Source organism: Oncorhynchus gorbuscha, linkage group LG10 (assembly GCF_021184085.1).
Source record: "Oncorhynchus gorbuscha isolate QuinsamMale2020 ecotype Even-year linkage group LG10, OgorEven_v1.0, whole genome shotgun sequence".
Lineage (NCBI taxonomy): Eukaryota > Metazoa > Chordata > Actinopteri > Salmoniformes > Salmonidae > Oncorhynchus > Oncorhynchus gorbuscha.
In genome coordinates, this window is record NC_060182.1 from 89,161,704 (window position 1) to 89,183,886 (window position 22,183).

The window sequence follows — 22,183 nt, forward strand, 5'->3', positions numbered from 1 at the left end:
TTGATGATTGGTTGACAAGTTGACAATCAGGTGTGCTTGTCCGGGACTACAAAGCTTGAAGAATTTTGAAAAGAATAACAGGCACATTTAGCTCAATACAGGTGTGTAAAGCTCTTATGAGACTTACCCAAGAAGACTCACAGTTGTAATCGCTGCCAAAGGTGTTTCTAACATGGATTGACTCAGAGGGATGAATACTTATCTAATCAAGGTATATTCGTTTTTTAAATTTTCATTAATATTTAAAAAATAAATATATTTCACATTAGAGTATTGTGTTTAGATCATAGACAACAAATGATAATTAATTCCATTTTAATCCCACTTTATAACAATGTGTGAAGAAATCCAGGGGGGTGTTGACTTTGTATAGGGGCTGTATTTGATGCTGTCAAAAGCATTATGGGATGTTATACTATTTTTGGCCAGACAGCATCAGATACATGGCATACATATAGAAAAGACAGAGGGGCGCTGTTTCGCTTTCCTCTGATGCTTTCTTCTGTGAGATAGTTTCAGCCACTTGTGAATTGAAGGACAGTTGGCGGGTGCACAGTGCACTGTTCATATGCTGGAATTATTTTGGATGAACCTTGGGACTAAACACCTCCCTCTGCAACTGGTTTCTGGACTTCTTGATGGGCCACCCCCAGGTGGTAAGGGTAGGTAACAACACATCTGCTACGCTGATCCTCAACACTGGGGCCACTCAGGGGTATGTGCTTAGACCCTTCCTGTACTCTCTGTTCACCCACAACTGCATGGACAAACGACTCCAATACCCTCATTAAGTTTGCTGACGACAAAACAGTGATAGCTCTGATCACCGACAATCATGAGACATCCTATAGGGAGGTCAGAGAACTGGCAGTGTGGTGCCAGGGTAACCTTTCCCTCAATGAGGGCAAGACAAAGGTGCTGATCGTGGACTACAAGAAAAGGCTGGCCGAACAGGCCCCCATTAACATCAACAAACAATCATGGTCCAAATACACCAAGACAGTCGTGAAGAGGGCACGACAGCACCTTTTCCCACTCAGGAGACTGAGAATACCTGGCATGGTACCCCACATCCTCAAAATGTTCTACAGCTGTACCATCGAGAGCATCCTAACCGGTTGCATCACCGCCTGGTGTGGTAACTGCTCGGCATCTGACCATAAGGCGCTTGAGGGTAACGCCCAGTACATCACTGGGGACAAGCTTCCTGCCATCCAGGACCTATATACTAGGCGGAGTCAGAGAAAAGCCCCAAAAATTGTCAAAGACTCCAGTCACCCAAGTCATAGACTGTTTTCTCTGCTACCGCACGGCAAGCGGTCTGGGACCAAAATGCTCCTTAACAGCCTCTACCCCCAAGCCATAAGACTGCTGAACAATTAAACAAATGGCCACCGGATTATTTACATTGACCCCCCCCCCCTCCCTCCCCCCTCTCGCTGTTTATTATCTATGCAGTTACTTCACCCTTACCTACATGTACAAATGACCTCAACTAACCTGTACATTGACTCGGTACCCACTGTATATAGCCTCGTTATTTTACTTTCTATAATTTTTTACTTCATTTGGTAAATATTTTCTTCAACTGCACTGTTGGTTAAGGGCTTGTAAGTAAGCATTTCACAGTACCTGTTGTACATGTGACTAATAATGATTTGAAGGTGACCTTTTTGAACTGATTCCTTTCAAAAGCTGGTGAAAACAGCATGGTTGTGTTCATGGCACATTAAAAGACAATACAATTTTACAGTTAAATTACATATCTTTACAGTAAATCCCATACATTTCTTAAGACACGCCTCTGCCTGTTGCCCCTGTACCTTATTGAATGTGTTTTGTTAGTGTGCACACCAGTTTCTAAAATCAAAGTGCATGCATAGAATTTCGATTACCTTAGAAAAAGATGGACGTAGGCTGGTTGCTGTATTTATAATTTTATTAAACAGTAACATGCGAAACAGAAAACTAAATACAAATCCACATATCAAATACCGACATGTAGCGAATACATTTTTTAAACATTTTGTATACGTTTGAATGATTCAAAATAGTTCTCCAAATCAGATACAAAAATGAAATGGGCTTTTTCTTCATAAAATGATTTGTGTATGAAAAATGTTCCTAATAAAATAAAGATATTTATAACATACTGACACGCAATTGCGGAAACACTGTAGTAAAACAATATGTCAAACTTAGATATTTCAATGGTTGAATGCATTATGTTTCCAAGATATAGTTTTTCATCAGTCCAGAACACCTCACTATGAAACAATGACAGAATAAGTGTTCAACAGATTCAGTTTCTAGCTAACTTTATTCACTGGTATTAGGTATATATTTAGAAATCAAGCTATTACACGGGTAGAATCAATGGATAATCTTAAAGGAGATCTCCTTTACTCTATTGGTCACCATACCTTTGTTGGAGTGAGCTAAGCACGGTGTCAGTTTACATCAAACGATGAAGTCCAACAAAATATAGCAGAGGGGATATAATTCCTGTAGAAAATATCTCTTAATAAACAATTGTTGAAGTTCTTATCTAGTAACCCTATGCTATTCATCAATAGATATAGATATGCATTATTCTGAAGTAAATATTTTATCCCACAAGGTATAGATTTTATAACAGTGTCATATTCCTTGCTTGAAACCTCAAAGTTGTATCTTTCCATTAATCTTTCCATTAAATAGATTCCCACTAATACTAAGTAATTGGTTGACAAGGACAATGTTTTTCGAGAACCGAAGCTGGTTGCTGTAACCTCTTAGGGTTTTGTGCATTTTATCCGAGGTCTGAACCACGGCTTTCTGATGCGGGTCCTTTCGCAGCGCCCAGTCCCATGACCAGACTGGTGTAGTGCTCCAGCGGTCCGCTGTACGCTGCGGCGGCATTGCTGTCTTCTGCAGCAGTCTGGAGAGCATCTCCATCTGTCGAGTAGCCTGACCAGTAGACAAGATCACGGAATTACCGTTAACATCCTGATGCTGTGGTAGTAAGATATATAGCTAGACCCCTGTGGAGGTTTAACGATACGTGTTTAGAGGAGCAAAAACTGTTATCCAGTTAACGTTACGAAATTAGCAAGAAAGCTGTCCAAAGATTTGTCATCGATTCGTTATTCCCTCGTCTCAAAAAGGTACGTTTGTCAGCACCGTAACAATGCAGCTAGCTAGCTAGCTATTGATGTCTTTATAATAATGGCTGATTTATGTGCTTGTTGCCAGTTAATTAGTTAGCCAGCCTGACTGGACAAGTCTGGAAAGGGAATTAAGTTTGACAGGTTAAGGTAACTAGCTAACTTTAGCTATACTAACTATTAACTAACTGTCAGTTGATACTCATTTGAAACGACACACCAAAATAATAACAAATTGATACCAAAATAATATTCTCACCTCGTCTGGAAATGTCGGTCACACCGTTACATATCGTTGTCGAGGAACAGGACCGCTCTTTCAGTAGAAGTCTAATGATGGACGACATTTTTGACGAAAACATGCACGTCGCCATTTTGGCTTCAAATGCAACTTTATTGATTCAGGAAAAAATGAACAAAATTATTCTTAAGTGAGCCAGCAGAGGGCTGTATTTCACATTATGCTTATTTTTTCATGAATAGAGAATAAAGTAGCTTACTAAATATGCACATTTGGTTGCAGTGTTGGTCTATTTGATCTCAATTGGCAATGAATGGCATTGGCAGTAATAGTCTATGGGACAGACCCCTAAATTTGTGAAGATGCCTCATAGTGGTTTTCTTGGTCTATGTCCCTAGTTGGAACATGTGTGATAGCAGTGCAGCAATGGCAGCTTTCTCTGTGTTATCACTCTTTATTTCATCCCTCCATCTCATTCATTTTTCCCATAGGGATTTTACTATGACAAAACAATGTCAGTATACAACAAGTTATTGCCCACATATACCCATTAATCAGATATAATTGCAAAGCTAAGATTAACAGCTATCCATCAGATACAATTTTGGGAATGTTCACGTCAACAGAACTTTTGACATTTGACCTCTAGTGTGTAACGTCGTTCTTCGTTTGTCGAAAGAGAGTCGGACCGAAATGCAGCGTGGTGGTTACTCATGACTTTAATAGAAAAAGTGACACATGAAATAACTATACAAAATACAAAACAACAAACGGAACGTGAAACCTATTACAGCCTATCTGGTGAACACTACACAGAGACAGGAACAATCACCCACGAAATACAAAGCGAAACTCAGGCTACCTAAATACGGTTCCCAATCAGAGACAACGAGAATCACCTGACTCTGATTGAGAACCGCCTCAGGCAGCCAAGCCCATACAACACCCCTACTCAGCCGCAATCCCAATAACTACAAAACCCCAATACGAAATACAACAATAAACCCATGTCACACCCTGGCCTGACCAAATATATAACGAAAACACAAAACACTATGACCAAGGCGTGACAGAACCCCCCCCTATTTTGGCCCATTCCTCCATGCAGATCTCCTCTAGAGCAGTGATGTTTTAGGGCTGTTGCTGGGCAACATGGACTTTCAACTCCCTCCAAAGATTTTCTATGGGGTTGAGATCTGGAGTCTGGCTAGGCCACTCCAGGACCTTGAAATGCTTCTTACGAAGGCAATCCTTCATTGCCCGGGCAGTGTGTTTGGGATCATTGTCATGTTGAAAGACCCAGCCACTTTTCATCTTCAATGCCCTTGCTGATGGAAGGAGGTTTTCACTCAAAATCTCACGATATATGGCCCCATTCATTCTTTCCTTTACACGGATCAGTCGTCCTGGTCACTTTGCAGAAAAACAGCCCCAAAGCATGATGTTTCCACCCCTATGCTTCACAGTAGGTATGGTGTTCTTTGGATGCAACTCAGCATTCTTTGTCCTCCAAACACGACGAGTTGAGTTTTTACCAAAAAGTTATATTTTGGTTTCATCTGATCATATGACATTCTCCCAATCTTCTTCTGGATCATCCAAATGCTCTCTAGCAAACTTCAGACGGGCCTGGACATGTACTGGCTTAAGCAGGGGGACACGTCTGGCACTGCAGGATTTGAGTCCCTGGCGGCGTAGTGTGTTACTGATGGTAGGCTTTGTTACTTTGGTCCCAGCTCTCTGCAGGTCATTCCCCCCATGTGGTTCTTGTGATCATTTTGACCCCACGGGGTGAGATCTTGCGTGGAGACCCAGATCGAGGGAGATTATCAGTGATCTTGTATGTCTTCCATTTCCTAATAATTGCTCCCACAGTTGATTTCTTCAAACCAAGCTGCTTACCTATTGCAGCCTGGTGCAGGTCTACAATTTTGTTTCTGGTGTCCTTTGACAGCTCTTTGGTCTTGGCCATAGTAGAGTTTAGAGTGTGACTGTTGGAGGTTGTGGACAGGTGTCTTTTATACTGATAACAAATTCAAACAGGTTCCATTAATACAGTTAACGAGTGGAGGACAGAGGAGCCTCTTAAAGAAGAAGTTACAGGTCTGTGAGAGCCAGAAATCTTGCTTGTTTGTAGGTGACCAAATACTTATTTTACACCATAATTTGCAAATTAATTAATTAAAAATCCTACAATGTGATTTTCTGGATTTTTTTTCTGTCATTTTGTCTGTCATAGTTGAAGTGTACCTATGATGAAAATTACAGGCCTCTCTCATCATTTTAAGTGGGAGAAGTGTTGTTTGCCTTGAAGTGAGCATTGAAAGCATTTAGCTCATCTGGTAGGCTTGCATCACTGGGTAGCTCGCGGCTGGGTATCTCTTTGTAAACCGTGATAGTGTGCAAGCCCTGCCATATCTAACGAGCGTCAAAGCGGGTGTAGTAGGAGTTGATCTTAGTCCTGTATTGACACTTTGCCTGTTTGATGGTTTGTCAGAGGGAGTAGCAGGATTTCTTATAAGCGTCCAGATTAGTGTCCCGCTCCTTGAACGCGACAGCTCTAGCCTCTAGCTCTCAGTGCGGATGTCGCCTGTAATCTGTGGCTTCTGGTTGGGATACGTACAGTGTACATACGGTCACTGTGGGGACAACGTTGCCAATGACTGATGTGGTAAACTCCTCAATACCATTGATCGGATGAATCCCAGAACATATTCCAGTCTGTGCTAGTGAAACCGTTATGTAGCTTAGTATCCACTTCATCAGACCACTTCCATATTGAGTGCATTAGAATGGTCCGGATGGAATGGTCAGGCAGGCAGGTATGGACTCCAGTAAATAGGCAAGGATCAAAACCGGGAGGACTAGCAAAAAGGAAATAGAAGCAGGAGTACGGGAAAACGCGTTGGTTGACTTGGAAAACATACAAGACGAACTGGCACAGAGAGACAGGAAACACAGTGATAGATACACCAGGGAAAATAAGCGACACCTGGAGGGGGTGGAGACAATCACTAGGACAGATGAAACAGATCAGGGTGTGACACCTCTAGTTGCACACGTGACATGCTGGTAGAAATAAGGTAAGACGGATTTTAGTTTTCCTGAAAAATGTAGTGGGAAAGCTATGTTTTTGGATTGTGTGTTTAGTGATAGAAGCACTAAATTGCACACACATAGCTAGAACAGGGTTTTAAAAAGATTTGTGGATACAAGGCCAATATGGCCGCCAAACAACTCAATGGGGTCGTATTGGATCAATTTCACATGACCATACCTGTATGGAATATAATGGTAATATGCCCAATAATATCTTTAAATGTTCATAGGGATGTAGAATACACAATCAGGTGTGCCAGCTATATTAATTAAATTATTCACATAATTGTGGTAAGACTGTGCTCAAAAAACTGGACAAATCGCTGATTTCTGAAGCCTACCACTCTAGAAATGGACACGAGCAATAGATTGACAATGACTTTAAACACAGTTCCTGGGATGAAATCACCTCAGTGACTGCATTCTGAAACACACTCACACCAACACACACTAGTGCTGAGCAATTAACCAGAAAGTATGTTATTTTTCATTTTTTAAACAACTAATTGACCAATGTCGGTTAAATTATTTTAATTAAAGCCTCTGGATTGCTGCAGCGGTCTAAGGCACTGCATCGCAATGCTAGAGGCGTCACTACAGATCCGAGTTCAATCCTGGGCTGTGTCACAGCCGGCTGCTACAGGGAGACCCATGAGGCGGCAGACAATTGGCCCAGCGTCGTCCGGGTTAGGGGAGGGTTTGGGCGACTCCTTGTGGCGGTCTGGCGCATGACTTCAGACTGCAGCTGTACAGTGTTTCCTCCGACACATTGGTGCGGCTGGCTTCCGGGTTAAGTGTGCAGTGTGTTAAGAAGCCGTGTGGGTTGTCGACCTTTGCCTCTCTCGAGTCCGTAAGGGAGATGCAGCGATGGGACAAGACTGTAACTACCAATTGTATGTCACAAATTGTTTTAAAAAATGTATGAAAAAATATTTTTCACATTGTTTTACATTTGAATTACATTTCGTTCTGTATTTTCCATGAGCTCAAAGCAGTTTCTCTACAGATAGGCTAAATGAGATCAAGCCCGAACTGTGCGATGTAGTTTGCAACAGGCCAATAGTCTACATAGTTTAGCACAGAAAAAGTGAAAAATAACTACATTGACCGTAATCTATAGCGCACCTATTGTCCGGACTGTGTGTTTATTATGCCTGCTATGTTAGAGAGAGAGAGAGCGACTGAACAATGCGCAATCCAGGGGGATTTAGAGCAGTTGCTCAAGGTACAGTACATGTATCTTTAACTGAAAATACATTAAGTGATTGATCATTGGTATTCAGCAGTCATAAAAGTATGCCTTATTTAATTTGAACAACTACTAAAATAGTGATTTTGTCAGGCAGCAGCTTTAGAGATGACATGATGACTTGGAATGAAACAATAAAGTAATCAAATAAAACAAATGTAATATACACAAGTATACCAGACATTAAGGACACCTTCCTAATATTGAGTTGCAGCACCCCCTCCCTTTTGACCTCAGAACAGCCTCAATTCGTGGGGACATGAACTCGACAAGTGTCTAAAGTGTTCCACAGGGATGCTGGCCCATGTTGACCCCAATGCTTCCCACAGTTGTGTCAAGTTGGCTGGATGTCCTTTGGGTGGTGGACCATTCTTGATGCAGACGGGAAACTGTTAAGAGGGAAAAACGCAGCAGGCTTGCAGTTCTTGACACAAACCGGTGCGCCTGGCACCTACTACCATACCCCGTTCAAAGGCATTTAAATCTTTTGTCTTCCCCATTCACCCTCTGAATGACACACATACACAATCCATGTCTCAGTTGTCTCAAGGCTTAAACATCCTTCTTTAACCTGTCTCTTCACCTTCATCTTCACTGATTGAAGTGGATTTAACAAGTGACGTCAATACGGGATCTTAGCTTTCACCTGGATTCACCTGGTCAGTCTATATCATGGAAAGAGCAGGAGTTCTTAATGTTTTGTCGACTCAGTGTATACAACAACTGAAATATTTAATTAAAGTAATGTGAATAACTGATGGAAGTGATAAGCAGTATTGGACAGTCCCTACCATCATGGGACTTTATACATTATATTATTCTGTGTTGTTACAGCATTCAACCCACATAATGGATAGTGCATTAAAATTGAAACCGAACCGACCTAAAAAAGCACTAATCGCGGGGCACACACACACACACACACACACACACACACACACACACACACACACACACACACACACACACACACACACACACACACACACACACACACACACACACACACACACACACACACACACACACACACACACACACACACACCTATGTATACTCTCAACACTTTCAAATGAATTCCTATTGTAATTAGCAGTTGGTTTGAGGGTGTCTTCTATACTAATTATACATCCACCCAGTTTTGGGCCTGAGTATCAAGCAGCAAGACATGGGAGATACAGCCACAGGCTTGTTGCCATGACAACAGGAGAACGTTTCCCAGCACTGGTAGACACACACACACACCATTACAGTGGAATCCGCCTTGCTTGGAGATTCCGCTCTGCGGTGCAGTTGAAGACATTTAGAAGCAGGCAAAGACACAGACAGGACAGAGGGTGATTCAATAGGAGAACAACTGAAAAGGGACTTACTCTCCAATCCTCTTTCATTCTGATGGTGTGTGCCTTTATTTTCTGTTGTCTTTGTCTGCACAAAGGAAGGATGAAGCATGCTGCATGCTAATGCTATGTTTTAACCACTGTAATGATTCAGCATTGCCTGCGTGTCTAGCCTTCTGTGCTCTACATGTGAGACATGCATGTTGATGTTGTTTTCATCAGTAGGCTAGGCTGGCTCTTGAGGCTGCTGCTTTTCTAAGATTATGGTGAGCGCTGTCATCGTAATGCTAATTCATAGCTGTGTAGCCATGGTGAAGTCAACCCCCCCCCCTTCCTCTGCCACTGCTGAATGCATTAGTGTAATGAGGAGTCTGAAGCCAGCCAGCCTGTGTGCCGTGCAGCAGAGATGAGAGGAGCAGAGAGAAAACATACAACACAGCAGCTAAAGGCAAGATGGCTTCAACAGCCTGCTGAGGCAGTGTGCAGGGTTTAGAACCTTCTTCTGCTATTCTGGAATCTAACCGGGATCTAAGAAGGGAAGCGCTTGGTTCTCAAGCGTTCTAGATCAAAGGAGATCAGGTAATGGTAGCTCTGGGAGACAAGCAGACAGAATGTTGGGGTTCATGCACATTGAGGATAGGATGGACTGGATGGTGGAAATGCCACTGTTTTTTATTATGTGCCATGCAGTCTTCAATGAATATAATTATTTCTCCCTTTGTGTTTCCCTCCTTCCTGTGTCTCCCTCCAGCTCCAATGAGTGTACCTGCAGCAGCACAGAAAGCAGACAGCAACAGTGAAATGCAGTCGCCTGCAGTGTCTCCCTCCTTCCTCCCCAGCCAGCCAGGAAAGATTCCAGGCAGGAAGAGGGGGAGACCCCCACTACATCGCAAGATGGATTTTCCAACCCGCTACCCTGAATCCCTCCCTCCCCTCAAAGTGCCCAAGAAGAGGGGAAGAAAACCTGGCTTCAAGGTCAGTGTCAGGGATGGGAGGAGAGAGAAAGAAGAGGGTATTAGAGGAGGGGATGGAAGGAGAGAGAGAGGGGAGGGATGGAAGGAGAGAGAGAGGGGAGTGATGGAAGGAGAGAGAAAGAGGAGGTGATGGGAGGAGAGAGAAAGAAGAGGGTATTAGAGGAGGGGATGGAAGGAGAGAGAGAGGGGAGGGATGGAAGGAGAGAGAAAGAGGAGGTGATGGGAGGAGAGAGAAAGAAGAGGGTATTAGAGGAGGGGGTGGAAGGAGAGAGAGGGGAGGGATGGAAGGAGAGAGAGAGGGGAGGGATGGAAGGAGAGAGAAAGAAGAGGGTATTAGAGGGGATGGAAGGAGAGAGAGAGGGGAGGGATGGAAGGAGAGAGAAAGAGGAGGTGATGGGAGGAGAGAGAAAGAAGAGGGTATTAGAGGAGGGGGTGGAAGGAGAGAGAGAGGGGAGGGATGGAAGGAGAGAGAGAGGGGAGGGATGGAAGGAAGGAGAGAGAAAGAGGAGGTGATGGGAGGAGAGAGAAAGAAGAGGGTATTAGAGGAGGGGATGGAAGGAGAGAGAGATTGGAGGGGATGGGAGGAAAGAGAAAGGGGAGGGGATGGGATTGGAGGAGAGGGAAAGGGGAGGGGATGCGATTGGAGGAGAGGGAAAGGGGAGGGGATGGGATTGGAGGACAGGGAAAGTGATGGAATTAGAGGAGAGGGGAAAGGGGAGGGGATGGGATTGGAGGAGGGGGAGGGGATGGGATTGGACGAGAGGGAAAGGGGAGAGGATGGGTTTGGAGGAGAGGGAGAGGGGATGGGATGGGAAGAGAGAGAAAGAGGGGGTGGGATTGGAGGAGAGGGAACGGGGATGGGATTGGAGGAGAGGGAAATGGGGGGGTGGGATTGGACGAGAGGGAAGGGGGAGGGGATGGAAAGAGATAGAAAGTGGAGGGGATGGGAATGGAGGAGAGGGAAAGGGGGAGAAAAGGGGGAGGGTTGGGATGGGAGAGAAAGAGGAGGGGATGGGAGGAGAGAGAAAGGGGAGGGGACGGGATTGGAGGAGAGGAACGGAGAGGGGATGGGATTGGAGGAGAGGGAATGGGGAGGGGATGGGATTGGAGGAGAGGGTAGGGGAGGGGATGGGATTGGAGGAGAGGATGGGATTGGAGGAGAGGGACAGGACAGAGGATTGGATTGGAGGAGAGGGAAAGGAGAGAGGGGATGGGATAGGGACGAGAGGGAAAGGAGAGGGGATGGGATTGGAAGAGAGGGAAAGGAGAGAGGATGAGATTGGAGGAGAGGATGGGATTGGAGGAGAGGATGGGATTGGAGGAGAGGATGGGATTGGAGGAGAGGGACAGGAGAGAGGGGATGGGATGGGATTGGAGGAGAGGATGGGATTGGAGGAGAGGGACAGGAGAGAGGGGATGGGATGGGATTGGAGGAGAGGGAAAGGAGAGGGGATGGGATTGGAGGAGAGAGAAAGGGGAGGGGCCAGTGGGGATGCAGGATGTTAATAAAATACATTTGATGATGTAGCCTGACAGACTTAACTTCATTTATATTTAGTGGGAGTAATATATAACATGAGGTAGCCTTTGTTTGTTTAATTGAAAACAGTTTTAATTTATATTCTGATTGGCCCTGTATATGCCTAGCAAAATGAAATGCTTGGTAAATATTGCAATATGAAGAGGGGAGAAGTTTCTGAGTAAAAATATCAATGTGTAGATTTCTGTTGAGTGTTTACTAATGCCAATTGAGAACTGTCATTTTTTAGTCTATTGTTGCTATCTCAGACTGTATGGCATGGCGCTTGCAACAAGAGGGTTGTGGGTTCGATTCCCGTGGGCCACCCATATGTAAAAATGTATGCACGCGTGACTCATTCGCTTTGGACAAACGCGTATGCTAAATTGCATGTATTATTTACAATTAGATACTGAGATCCAACCCCCTGTCTTCCTGCAGCTGAAGCCCAGGATGGTGCTGAATCCCCTGGCCATCTCTCCTCCCAGCAGCACCCCAGAACCAGACATGAGCTCCATCCCCCAGGATGCTGCTACCATCCCCCACTCTGCCACGCCCCAGGTGCTCACAGGTAACTATACCCACTCTGCCAGGCCCCAGGTGCTCACAGTTAACAAAAACACCCTCCATTCACCTTTTATGGGAACAAAAACACCCTCATTCACCTTTTATGGGAACAAAAACACCCTCCATTCACCTTTTATGGGAACAAAAACACCCTCCATTCACCTTTTATGGGAACAAAAACACCCTCATTTGCTGTATAATTTGGAAATGTTGGAACTGGGCCATGACAGTTTCTAAAAGAAAGCACAACAGCAAATGTTATCACATTTCTATCCAGGTGTGGGCAGAATGTTTTCATCTTTTGCAGTAACATTTTTTCAAACTAAGAATGCATGCCGCCAATAGCAAGTGCACAACACTGACCTCACATTCTGGATGATTGACCGTCTGTTCAAACAATAAATAAATAAATGCTACACTTCTTTTGTTTGTCAATAGATAATTGTTGGTAATATCACCTGTCTTGGTATAGTCTCTGAGATTAAATAGACAATGATGTTGCGCTCCTACGAAGGATGTGATCTTACCGTAAGGCTACGTTTGAATGTTTTTCCTAGCAATGCTTTATTATAATTCCCTTGTGTCAAACACTCAAAACAACAGTATTGACTTGTAATACAATTCTTCAACCACTAGAAGTTGACACTTTCCCGTCAAATTCTAATTTGATAAATACCAATCTTTGCGGGAAAAGTGGTCCATGCAAGGTTGTCTTTTTTGTGCTTATGCTCATCTGATAAACAAGGCCCTAGGCGCTCACAGAGTTTTCCTCACTTTTCCAATGTCTCCCTCCATAATGCTTTGTCTGGTGAAACGTCTTGGATGTTATGAAAAGTCATGTTGGTAATCACATTTCAAATGTTATTTGAATTCTGTTAGTTATAAGCATGTTGTACTCGTTCATTTAAGGAAAGCAACGTCACCAAAGTAGTCGACCTAAGTATCTTTGTCTCCTCTGTCCCTCCTGCTGTGTGTCCTGCAGTGTGTATCTACGTACATCAAACAGGTTGACATGGTTACTAACCCTCGCTCCTACATCATCAAGCAGGTGGACATGGTTACTAACCCTCGCTCGTACATCATCAAGCAGGTGGACATGGTTACTAACCCTCGCTCCTACATCATCAAGCAGGTGGACATGGTTACTAACCCTCGCTCCTACATCATCAAACAGGTGGACATGGTTACTAACCCTCGCTCGTACATCATCAAACAGGTGGACATGGTTACTAACCCTCGCTCCTACATCATCAAGCAGGTGGACATGGTTACTAACCCTCGCTCCTACATCATCAAACAGGTGGACATGGTTACTAACCCTCGCTCCTACATCATCAAGCAGGTGGACATGGTTACTAACCCTCGCTCCTACATCATCAAACAGGTGGACATGGTTACTAACCCTCGCTCCTACATCATCAAGCAGGTGGACATGGTTACTAACCCTCGCTCCTACATCATCAAGCAGGTGGACATGGTTACTAACCCTCGCTCCTACATCATCAAACAGGTGGACATGGTTACTAACCCTCGCTCCTACATCATCAAGCAGGTGGACATGGTTACTAACCCTCGCTCCTACATCATCAAGCAGGTGGACATGGTTACGAACCCTCGCTCGTACATCATCAAGCAGGCGGACACGGTTACGAACCCTCGCTCGTACATCATCAAGCAGGCGGACACGGTTACTAACCCTCGCTCGTACATCATCAAACAGGCGGACATGGTTACTAACCCTCGCTCCTACATCATCAAACAGGTGGACATGGTTACTAACCCTTGCTCCTACATCATCAAGCAGGTGGACATGGTTACTAACCCTCGCTCCTACATCATCAAGCAGGTGGAAATGGTTACGAACCCTCGCTCGTACATCATCAAGCAGGCGGACACGGTTACGAACCCTCGCTCGTACATCATCAAGCAGGCGGACACGGTTACTAACCCTCGCTCGTACATCATCAAACAGGCGGACATGGTTACTAACCCTCGCTCCTACATCATCAAACAGGTGGACACGGTTACTAACCCTCGCTCCTACACGATCAAGCAGGTGGACATGGTTACTAACCCTCACTCCTACATCATCAAGCAGGTGTACATGGTTACTAACCCTCGCTCCTACATCATCAAGCAGGTGGACATGGTTACTAACCCTCGCTCCTACATCATCAAACAGGTGGACATGGTTACGAACCCTCGCTCGTACATCATCAAGCAGGTGGACACGGTTACTAACCCTCGCTCCTACATCATCAAGCAGGTGTACATGGTTACTAACCCTCACTCCTACATCATCAAGCAGGTGGACATGGTTACTAACCCTCGCTCGTACATCATCAAGCAGGTGGACATGATGTATGAGCGAGGGTTCGTAACCATCAAGCAGGTGGACACGGTTACTAACCCTCGCTCCTACATCATCAAGCAGGCGGACACGGTTACTAACCCTCGCTCCTACATCATCAAACAGGTGGACACGGTTACTAACCCTCGCTCCTACATCATCAAACAGGTGGACATGGTTACTAACCCTCGCTCCTACATCATCAAGCAGGTGGACATGGTTACTAACCCTCGCTCGTACATCATCAAACAGGTGGACATGGTTTCTAACCCTCGCTCCTACATCATCAAACAGGTGGACATGGTTACTAACCCTCGCTCCTACATCATCAAACAGGTGGACATGGTTACTAACCCTCGCTCCTACATCATCAAACAGGTGGACATGGTTACTAACCCTCGCTCCTACATCATCAAGCAGGTGTACATGGTAACTTACCCTCGCTCATAAATCATCAAGCAGGCGGACACGGTTACTAACCCTCGCTCGTACCTCATCAAGCAGGTGGACATGGTTACGAACCCTCGCTCGTAAATCATCAAGCAGGCGGACACGGTTACTAACCCTCGCTCGTACATCATTAAGCAGGTGGACATGGTTACTAACCCTCACGCGTACATCATCAAACAGGTGGACATGGTTACTAACCCTCGCTCCTACATCATCAAGCAGGTGGACATGGTAACTAACCCTCGCTCGTACATCATCAAGCAGGTGGACATGGTTACTAACCCTCGCTCCTACATCATCAAACAGGTGGACATGGTTACTAGCCCTTGCTCCTACATCATCAAGCAGGTGTACATGGTTACTAACCCTCGCTCCTACATCATCAAGCAGGTGTACATGGTTACTAACCCTCGCTCCTACATCATCAAGCAGGTGGACATGGTTACTAACCCTCGCTCGTACATCATCAAGCAGGTGTACATGGTTACTAACCCTCGCTCCTACATCATCAAGCAGGTGGACATGGTTACTAACCCTCGCTCGTACATCATCAAGCAGGTGTACATGGTTACTAACCCTCGCTCCTACATCATCAAGCAGGTGGACATGCTAACCCTCGCTCGTAAATCATCAAGCAGGTGGACATGGTTACTAACCCTCGCTCCTACATCATCAAGCAGGTGGACATGGTTACTAACCCTCGCTCCTACATCATCAAGCAGGTGGACATGGTTACTAACCCTCGCTCGTACATCATCAAGCAGGTGTACATGGTTATTAACCCTCGCTCCTACATCATCAAGCAGGTGGACATGGTTACTAACCCTCGCTCGTACATCATCAAGCAGGTGTACATGGTTACTAACCCTCGCTCCTACATCATCAAGCAGGTGGACATGCTAACCCTCGCTCGTAAATCATCAAGCAGGTGGACATGGTTACTAACCCTCGCTCCTACATCATCAAGCAGGTGGACATGGTTACTAACCCTCGCTCCTACATCATCAAGCAGGTGGACATGGTTACTAACCCTCGCTCCTACATCATCAAGCAGGTGGACATGGTTACTAACCCTCGCTCCTACACCATCAAGCAGGTGGACATGGTTACTAACCCTCGCTCGTACATCATCAAGCAGGTGGACATGGTAACTAACCCTCGCTCCTACATCATCAAGCAGGTGTACATGGTTACTAACCCTCGCTCCTACATCATCAAGCAGGTGGACATGCTAACCCTCGCTCGTAAATCATCAAGCAGGTGGACATGGTTACTAACCCTCGCTCCTACATCATCAAGCAGGTGGACATGGTTATTAACCCTCGCTCCTACATCATCAAGCAGGTGGACATGGTTACTAACCCTCGCTCGTACATCATCAAGCAGGTGTACATGGTTACTAACCCTCGCTCCTACATCATCAAGCAGGTGGACATGCTAACCCTCGCTCGTAAATCATCAAGCAGGTGGACATGGTTACTAACCCTCGCTCCTACATCATCAAGCAGGTGGACATGGTTACTAACCCTCGCTCCTACATCATCAAGCAGGTGGACATGGTTACTAACCCTCGCTCCTACATCATCAAGCAGGTGGACATGGTTACTAACCCTCGCTCCTACACCATCAAGCAGGTGGACATGGTTACTAACCCTCGCTCGTACATCATCAAGCAGGTGGACATGGTAACTAACCCTCGCTCCTACATCATCAAACAGGTGGACATGGTTACTAACCCTCGCTCCTACATCATCAAATAGTACTAACCCACACTCTCTCCACTCTTGTGTATCCTGCAGTGTGTATCTACATCAACAAGCATGTCAACATGGGTCCTAACCTGGACAGGAAGAAGCTGCAGCAGCTCCCAGATCATTTTGGGCCTGACAGGCCCTCGGTGGTGCTGCAGCAGGCCGTCCAGGGGTGCATCGACAGCGCCTTCCAGCAGAAAGCCGTGTTCACTCTCCTCACACAGGGCTACGGAGGGGAGAAAATATCAGGTATAACTAGGGCCACGTGCTTTGGATAATCATGTCACATGACCTGGATTTGGACCTTTTATGTTAAGCCTTTCCAGAAATGAGAATTAGACCAAAAATGAAAGCATTTGTCTGAGAATGGTGCTTGAACCACCTGACATACAAATAAAAAGAGACAGTTTGATGAAAAAGCTTTGAATAAAGGTTAGAAAATGACATGATTAACCATAACACAGGCCACTAGGAAAATACCACAGACCCACCTATTGTACAGTGTCACTGAGATTTTGGTTTTATATTTATTAATTTTATTTGTAGCAACTGGCCTGAGGGAAATGATAGAAATTGACTGATTAGATAATCTAGTAACCATGAGAACATACGGATCTGTTACCCCGGGGTTATTGGCCATTTCCATCTTTAATAATAATAATAATATATGCCATTTAGCAGACGCTTTTATCCAAAGCGACTTACAGTCATGTGTGCATACATTCTACGCATGGGTGGTCCCGGGGATCGAACCCACTACCCTGGCGTTACAAGCTCCATGCTCTACCAACTGAGCTACAGAAGGACCACTATCTTTTGAATGTCAGTGGACGCAATGCACTGGCCGTCCTAGGTTGTAACTGTGGCTTTGAGACATGGCTGTAGACATGTGTCCCCTGGAGCAAAGTTAACTGCAACAAGATTTACTGCGATGGGAAATGTAAATATATTCCAGCGCTGCGTCCCAAATAGCTCCCTATTCACAGAGCAACACTTCAAATCAAATGTTATTAGTCACATGAGCCAAATACAACCTTACAGTGAAATGCTTACTTACGAGCCCCTAACCAACAATGCAGTTTCAAAAAATACGGACAAGAATAAGAGACAAACGTAACAAGTAATTAAAGAGCAGCAGTAAAACAACAATAGCAAGACTGTATACAGGGGGGGTACCAGTACAGAGTCAATGTGCGTTGGCACCGGTTAGTTGAAGTAGTTTGTACATGTAGGTAGAGTTATTGAAGGGACTATGCATAGATGACATTGGCTCTGGAATAGGGCCCCATCTGGGACGCAACCCAAGGGGTTAATCAAGTATTTCTTTCTGTTCCAGCCACTTTCGATGGGAAGCAACACCTTCTGAGTCTTCCTGTGGTCAACAGCATGGGCTACGTTCTACGCTTTCTCAAGAAGCTCTGTCGCAGTTTGCACTGTGAAAACCTCTTCAGCGACCAACCAATCCCCCAGCATAATAATGCCTCCTACCAATCAGAGGGTAATGCACTGTCCTGTATTTAATTTAATTCAAAATGCTTTCTTTATCCCACAAGGGAAATGGTGTAGGCAGAGGTGCAGATATGATGCATTGATTGTTTAAGCAATAAGGCCCGAGGAGGTGTGGTTTATTAGCCATATACCAGAAACCCCTGAGGTGCCTTATTGCTATTATAAACTGGTTACCAACATAATTAGACCTGTAAAAATGAATGTTTTTTGATACCCGTTGGTATACGGTCTGATATAACACGGATTTCAGCCAATCAGCATTCAGGGCTCGAACCACCAGGTTTATAATACTTTTTAGAACAATCCTGTGCCTTAACAAGAGCTTTTGAAGATATCACCCCTCAGACATTTTGTGGGCTCAGTTCCTCAAATATTGTGCTATATTGCGACAGATTGCACATGAAAGCACAGAATGACATTTTGTCAAATACACATAATTTGGTGTTTTACTTGTGTAATCCCTGGTAATCCTAATCCATTATCCAAATCCCTGTATTCCAACCTAAACAAATGAGACCTCCATGCCAGAACACTACCTAGAACATTCTCTTTTACCTGAACAAGAGCACCAGGGAAACCCTCCAAACAGTGTTTGTTTCTTCCGATTGGACCATAAAAGGACATTTCATAGACATCTTTAAAGTCTTCAGCTTCTATCGAATGTTATTCAACGTATTGCCAATATGTTTTACTTATGTAATCTCTTTCCATTCATATCACAGCTGAAACCTCCATGCCAGAGGAGTATCTTCTGGACCCGTCAGACAAACGCTACTCAATGGACCCAGGTGACTCCGCCTTCAGTGCCATAAGCTCCTCCTACTCATCCAAACCATCCTATGGGTTCCGCTCCTCGCAGCAGTTCCCCAATGGCTCCTCCCCCTTGGGCATGTGTAGACAGACGTCCAGCCCTAACTCCTTCCTGGAAGGCAACAGGATAGGTAAGAAATTCCCAAAATGCCCAGGTTTTCCGGAAATATTCCCTCCCGATTCCGGGAATCTTCCAACCGGGATTTCTGGAAAACCTGTGGATTTGGGGAAAATGTGTTTCTTGCTATAATCACAATTCCCTAACCAGGTAAAATAGACCAGCATAGAAATCCTTCTTGACCTCTTTCTCTTTTCTCATGCAGCGTACAATCCATCTCAGGACTCCCAGGAGTCCAAGCCGCCCCCCAGTAAGGACCCTTCCACCTGGAGTGTAGAGGATGTGGTGTGGTTCATCAGAGACGCTGACCCGCAGTCCCTGGGCCCTCACGTGGACGTCTTCAGGAAGCATGTAGGCTACCCCTGGGCTCACTCATAATGAATATTTCCTTGATACCTCGTATCCTCTCTCCAAACCTTCTCAAAACGCCTTGGATGAGACAAGGATTTGAGCAATCGCTGAAAGACAAATTGAGATTGAGGCCTGGATCTGCAACAGTTGGGGGAAAGCCTTTTTCTTTTTCAGTTGTTCTGTTTCATGTGATGTTTTGATTTGAGTGGTTGGATTATATCTGGATGTGATGTTTTGATTTGAGTGGTTGGATTATATCTGGATGTGATATTTTGATTTGAGTGGTTGGATTATATCTGGATGTGATGTTTTGATTTGAGTGGTTGGATTATATCTGGAAGTGATGTTTTGATTTGAGTGGTTGGATTATATCTGGAAGTGATGTTTTGATTTGAGTGGTTGGATTATATCTGGATGTGATGTTTTGATTGGAGTGGTTGGATTATATCTGGGTGTGATGTTTTGATTTGAGTGGTTGGATTATATCTGGAAGTGATGTTTTGATTTGAGTGGTTGGATTATATCTGGAAGTGATGTTTTGATTGGAGTGGTTGGATTATATCTGGAAGTGATGTTTTGATTTGAGTGGTTGGATTATATCTGGATGTGATGTTTTGATTTGAGTGGTTGGATTATATCTGGATGTGATGTTTTGATTTGAGTGGTTGGATTATATCTGGATGTGATGTTTTGATTTGAGTGGTTGGATTATATCTGGGTGTGATGTTTTGATTTGAGTGGTTGGATTATATCTGCAAGTGATGTTTTGTGAAATATTTACCAGGATTGAGGTCACTCCCAATTCAGTAAACAACCCTGATACATGTGTCCACTTTACTTTTAGTGGAGATTTAATATAACCTGAGCTTCTGTTTCTATCCCACAGGAGATAGATGGCAACGCTCTGTTACTTCTAAAGAGTGACATGATGATGAAGTACCTAGGACTGAAGCTGGGGCCAGCCCTGAAGCTCTGCTATCACATCGACAAACTAAAACAAAACAAGTTCTAAATCTGAACATTTTTTTCACGTCATCAATCTGTGGGACCCAACTTTGTGGATGCGTTCCAAATGGTACCCATAACCCACTCGTTTTGACCGTAGCCCTATTGGCCCTGGTTAAAACTAGTTCAATATATAGGGAATAGGGTGCCATTTGAGACGCTATATTTTACTGATTATTTTTTGCATTTTCATACATCATGTATCTAAAGAAAACAATGTGATCGTGACAGAATACGTTTTTGGATATTCTAGTTTTTCTGTTGAAACAAGGTTTTGGTTTATACAGATGACAAAATATGCAAATTGTGGAATGCATAACTGATACATTGGTTGATAATACCTGGAAGCGAGATACAGCTGTCCTATAAATGAGCTTATTAAGGCACCTATGCGCCCTGGTAAAACACACCAAGTTACGTTTATGATCTGTTGAGAAGTGTGGATTATTTTAGATAAACTGTTATTTATACTTGGTCTCAAATCTGCGGAATAACTTTGTTTTAATAGATATAGAAAAAGAGGGGTCTCCACAAATGTGACAAACACATCAAAATGGTCCCGTATGGTTTCATTCTATTACCTTTACAAAAGTGACTTGAATATGTAGTAGGGTTGGTTTGATGAAGGTCTTAACGCATCAATGCATGTGATTTAAAAACAGGAAGCTACAGTGATGTTAAACATTACTATACTTGGTTTTGTTATTTACACAAAGTAATGTCAACTAAAATGGTTTTGCATATTGTTTTGATAAAATTGCCAAAAAGATCATGTTTATGCTGCAACACATAACGAGACATTTCTATAGTTTAATAAAATAATGATCTCCAGCCTCTTTTTTTATTATTTTTATTTTTTATTATTTATTTTACCTTTATTTAACTAGGCAAGTCAGTTTCTTATTTTCAATGATGGCCTAGGAACGATGGGTTAACTGCCTTGTTCAATGGCAGAATGACAGATTTTTACCGTGTCAGCTCGGGGATTCGATCTTGCCTCCTCACAACGTATTTACTATGGACATTTTTTACTACATATCATTCTCAAAACAGAGTTGGAGAGCAATGGATGAGAACCCTCACTGCATACCTTCAATTGACCTACAGTATTGGGTTATTAGGCCATATAGCATTGCTTGTGTGCGCCAGTTTGGCAGTATGTGTACTCTTTAGTAACCTGTGTACGTCAATGCTGCTGGATACAAATACATGTAATTCATGCCAAGTCAAATCAACCTGGGACTAGGTCTTTTATTTTGAAAAGAATTTTGGAAAGATCTACACTGTAAATCAGAGAATAACCACTGTATGGATTAATTCATTTGTACTGGTGCTAAAGAAGTTCTCAATGTAATGAATATCTCATGTTTGCTTTTGTGTTGTGAGACTTAAATGGAAATCAATCAATGTGTGTATTTAACCCGGCTGTGTATCCTATCGAAGTAATAAAATTAAGAAAATATTAAGGAAACAAGGTGTGGTCTAACAAGCATCTTTCTTGTTGATATCAAATCAAATTGATTTATATAGCCCTTCGTACATCAGCTGATATCTCAAAGTGCTGTACAGAAACCCAGCCTAAAAACCCCAAACAGCAAACAATGCAGGTGTAAAAGCATCTTTCAGAATGAAATCAAGCTTGGGACTCATTTACAAACTAGTAATGAAATGTTACCCAATGTGACACAATCATGTGTCAATTCA

General features: G+C 43.9%; 1 protein-coding gene and 1 long non-coding RNA gene across 5 annotated transcripts; one reads left to right on the forward strand and one right to left on the reverse strand.

Annotated features, from left to right (window-relative positions):
* Window positions 1–1,921: 1,921 nt before the first annotated feature.
* LOC124046704 lies at window positions 1,922–3,526 on the reverse strand. The gene is made up of 2 exons (XR_006841052.1): window positions 3,406–3,526; window positions 1,922–2,949 (listed from the first exon to the last, which is right to left on the reverse strand). It is a non-coding gene; the product is annotated as an uncharacterized LOC124046704 (long non-coding RNA).
* Window positions 2,868–21,945, forward strand: LOC124046703 (sex comb on midleg-like protein 4). 4 transcript variants are annotated; one of them, XM_046367401.1, is made up of 9 exons: window positions 2,868–3,146; window positions 9,434–9,654; window positions 9,827–10,050; window positions 12,010–12,139; window positions 16,735–16,935; window positions 18,023–18,184; window positions 18,918–19,136; window positions 19,329–19,474; window positions 20,361–21,945. In XM_046367401.1, exons 3-9 carry the CDS (start codon window positions 9,832–9,834, stop codon window positions 20,484–20,486), a joined length of 1,203 nt encoding a protein of 400 aa, XP_046223357.1. In that variant the 5' UTR covers window positions 2,868–3,146; window positions 9,434–9,654; window positions 9,827–9,831; the 3' UTR covers window positions 20,487–21,945. The 4 variants fall into 4 exon arrangements, with proteins under 4 accessions (XP_046223357.1, XP_046223356.1, XP_046223358.1 ...); XM_046367402.1 differs by lacking the exon at window positions 2,868–3,146 and adding an exon at window positions 8,797–9,133; XM_046367400.1 differs by lacking the exon at window positions 9,434–9,654.
* Window positions 21,946–22,183: the final 238 nt, after the last annotated feature.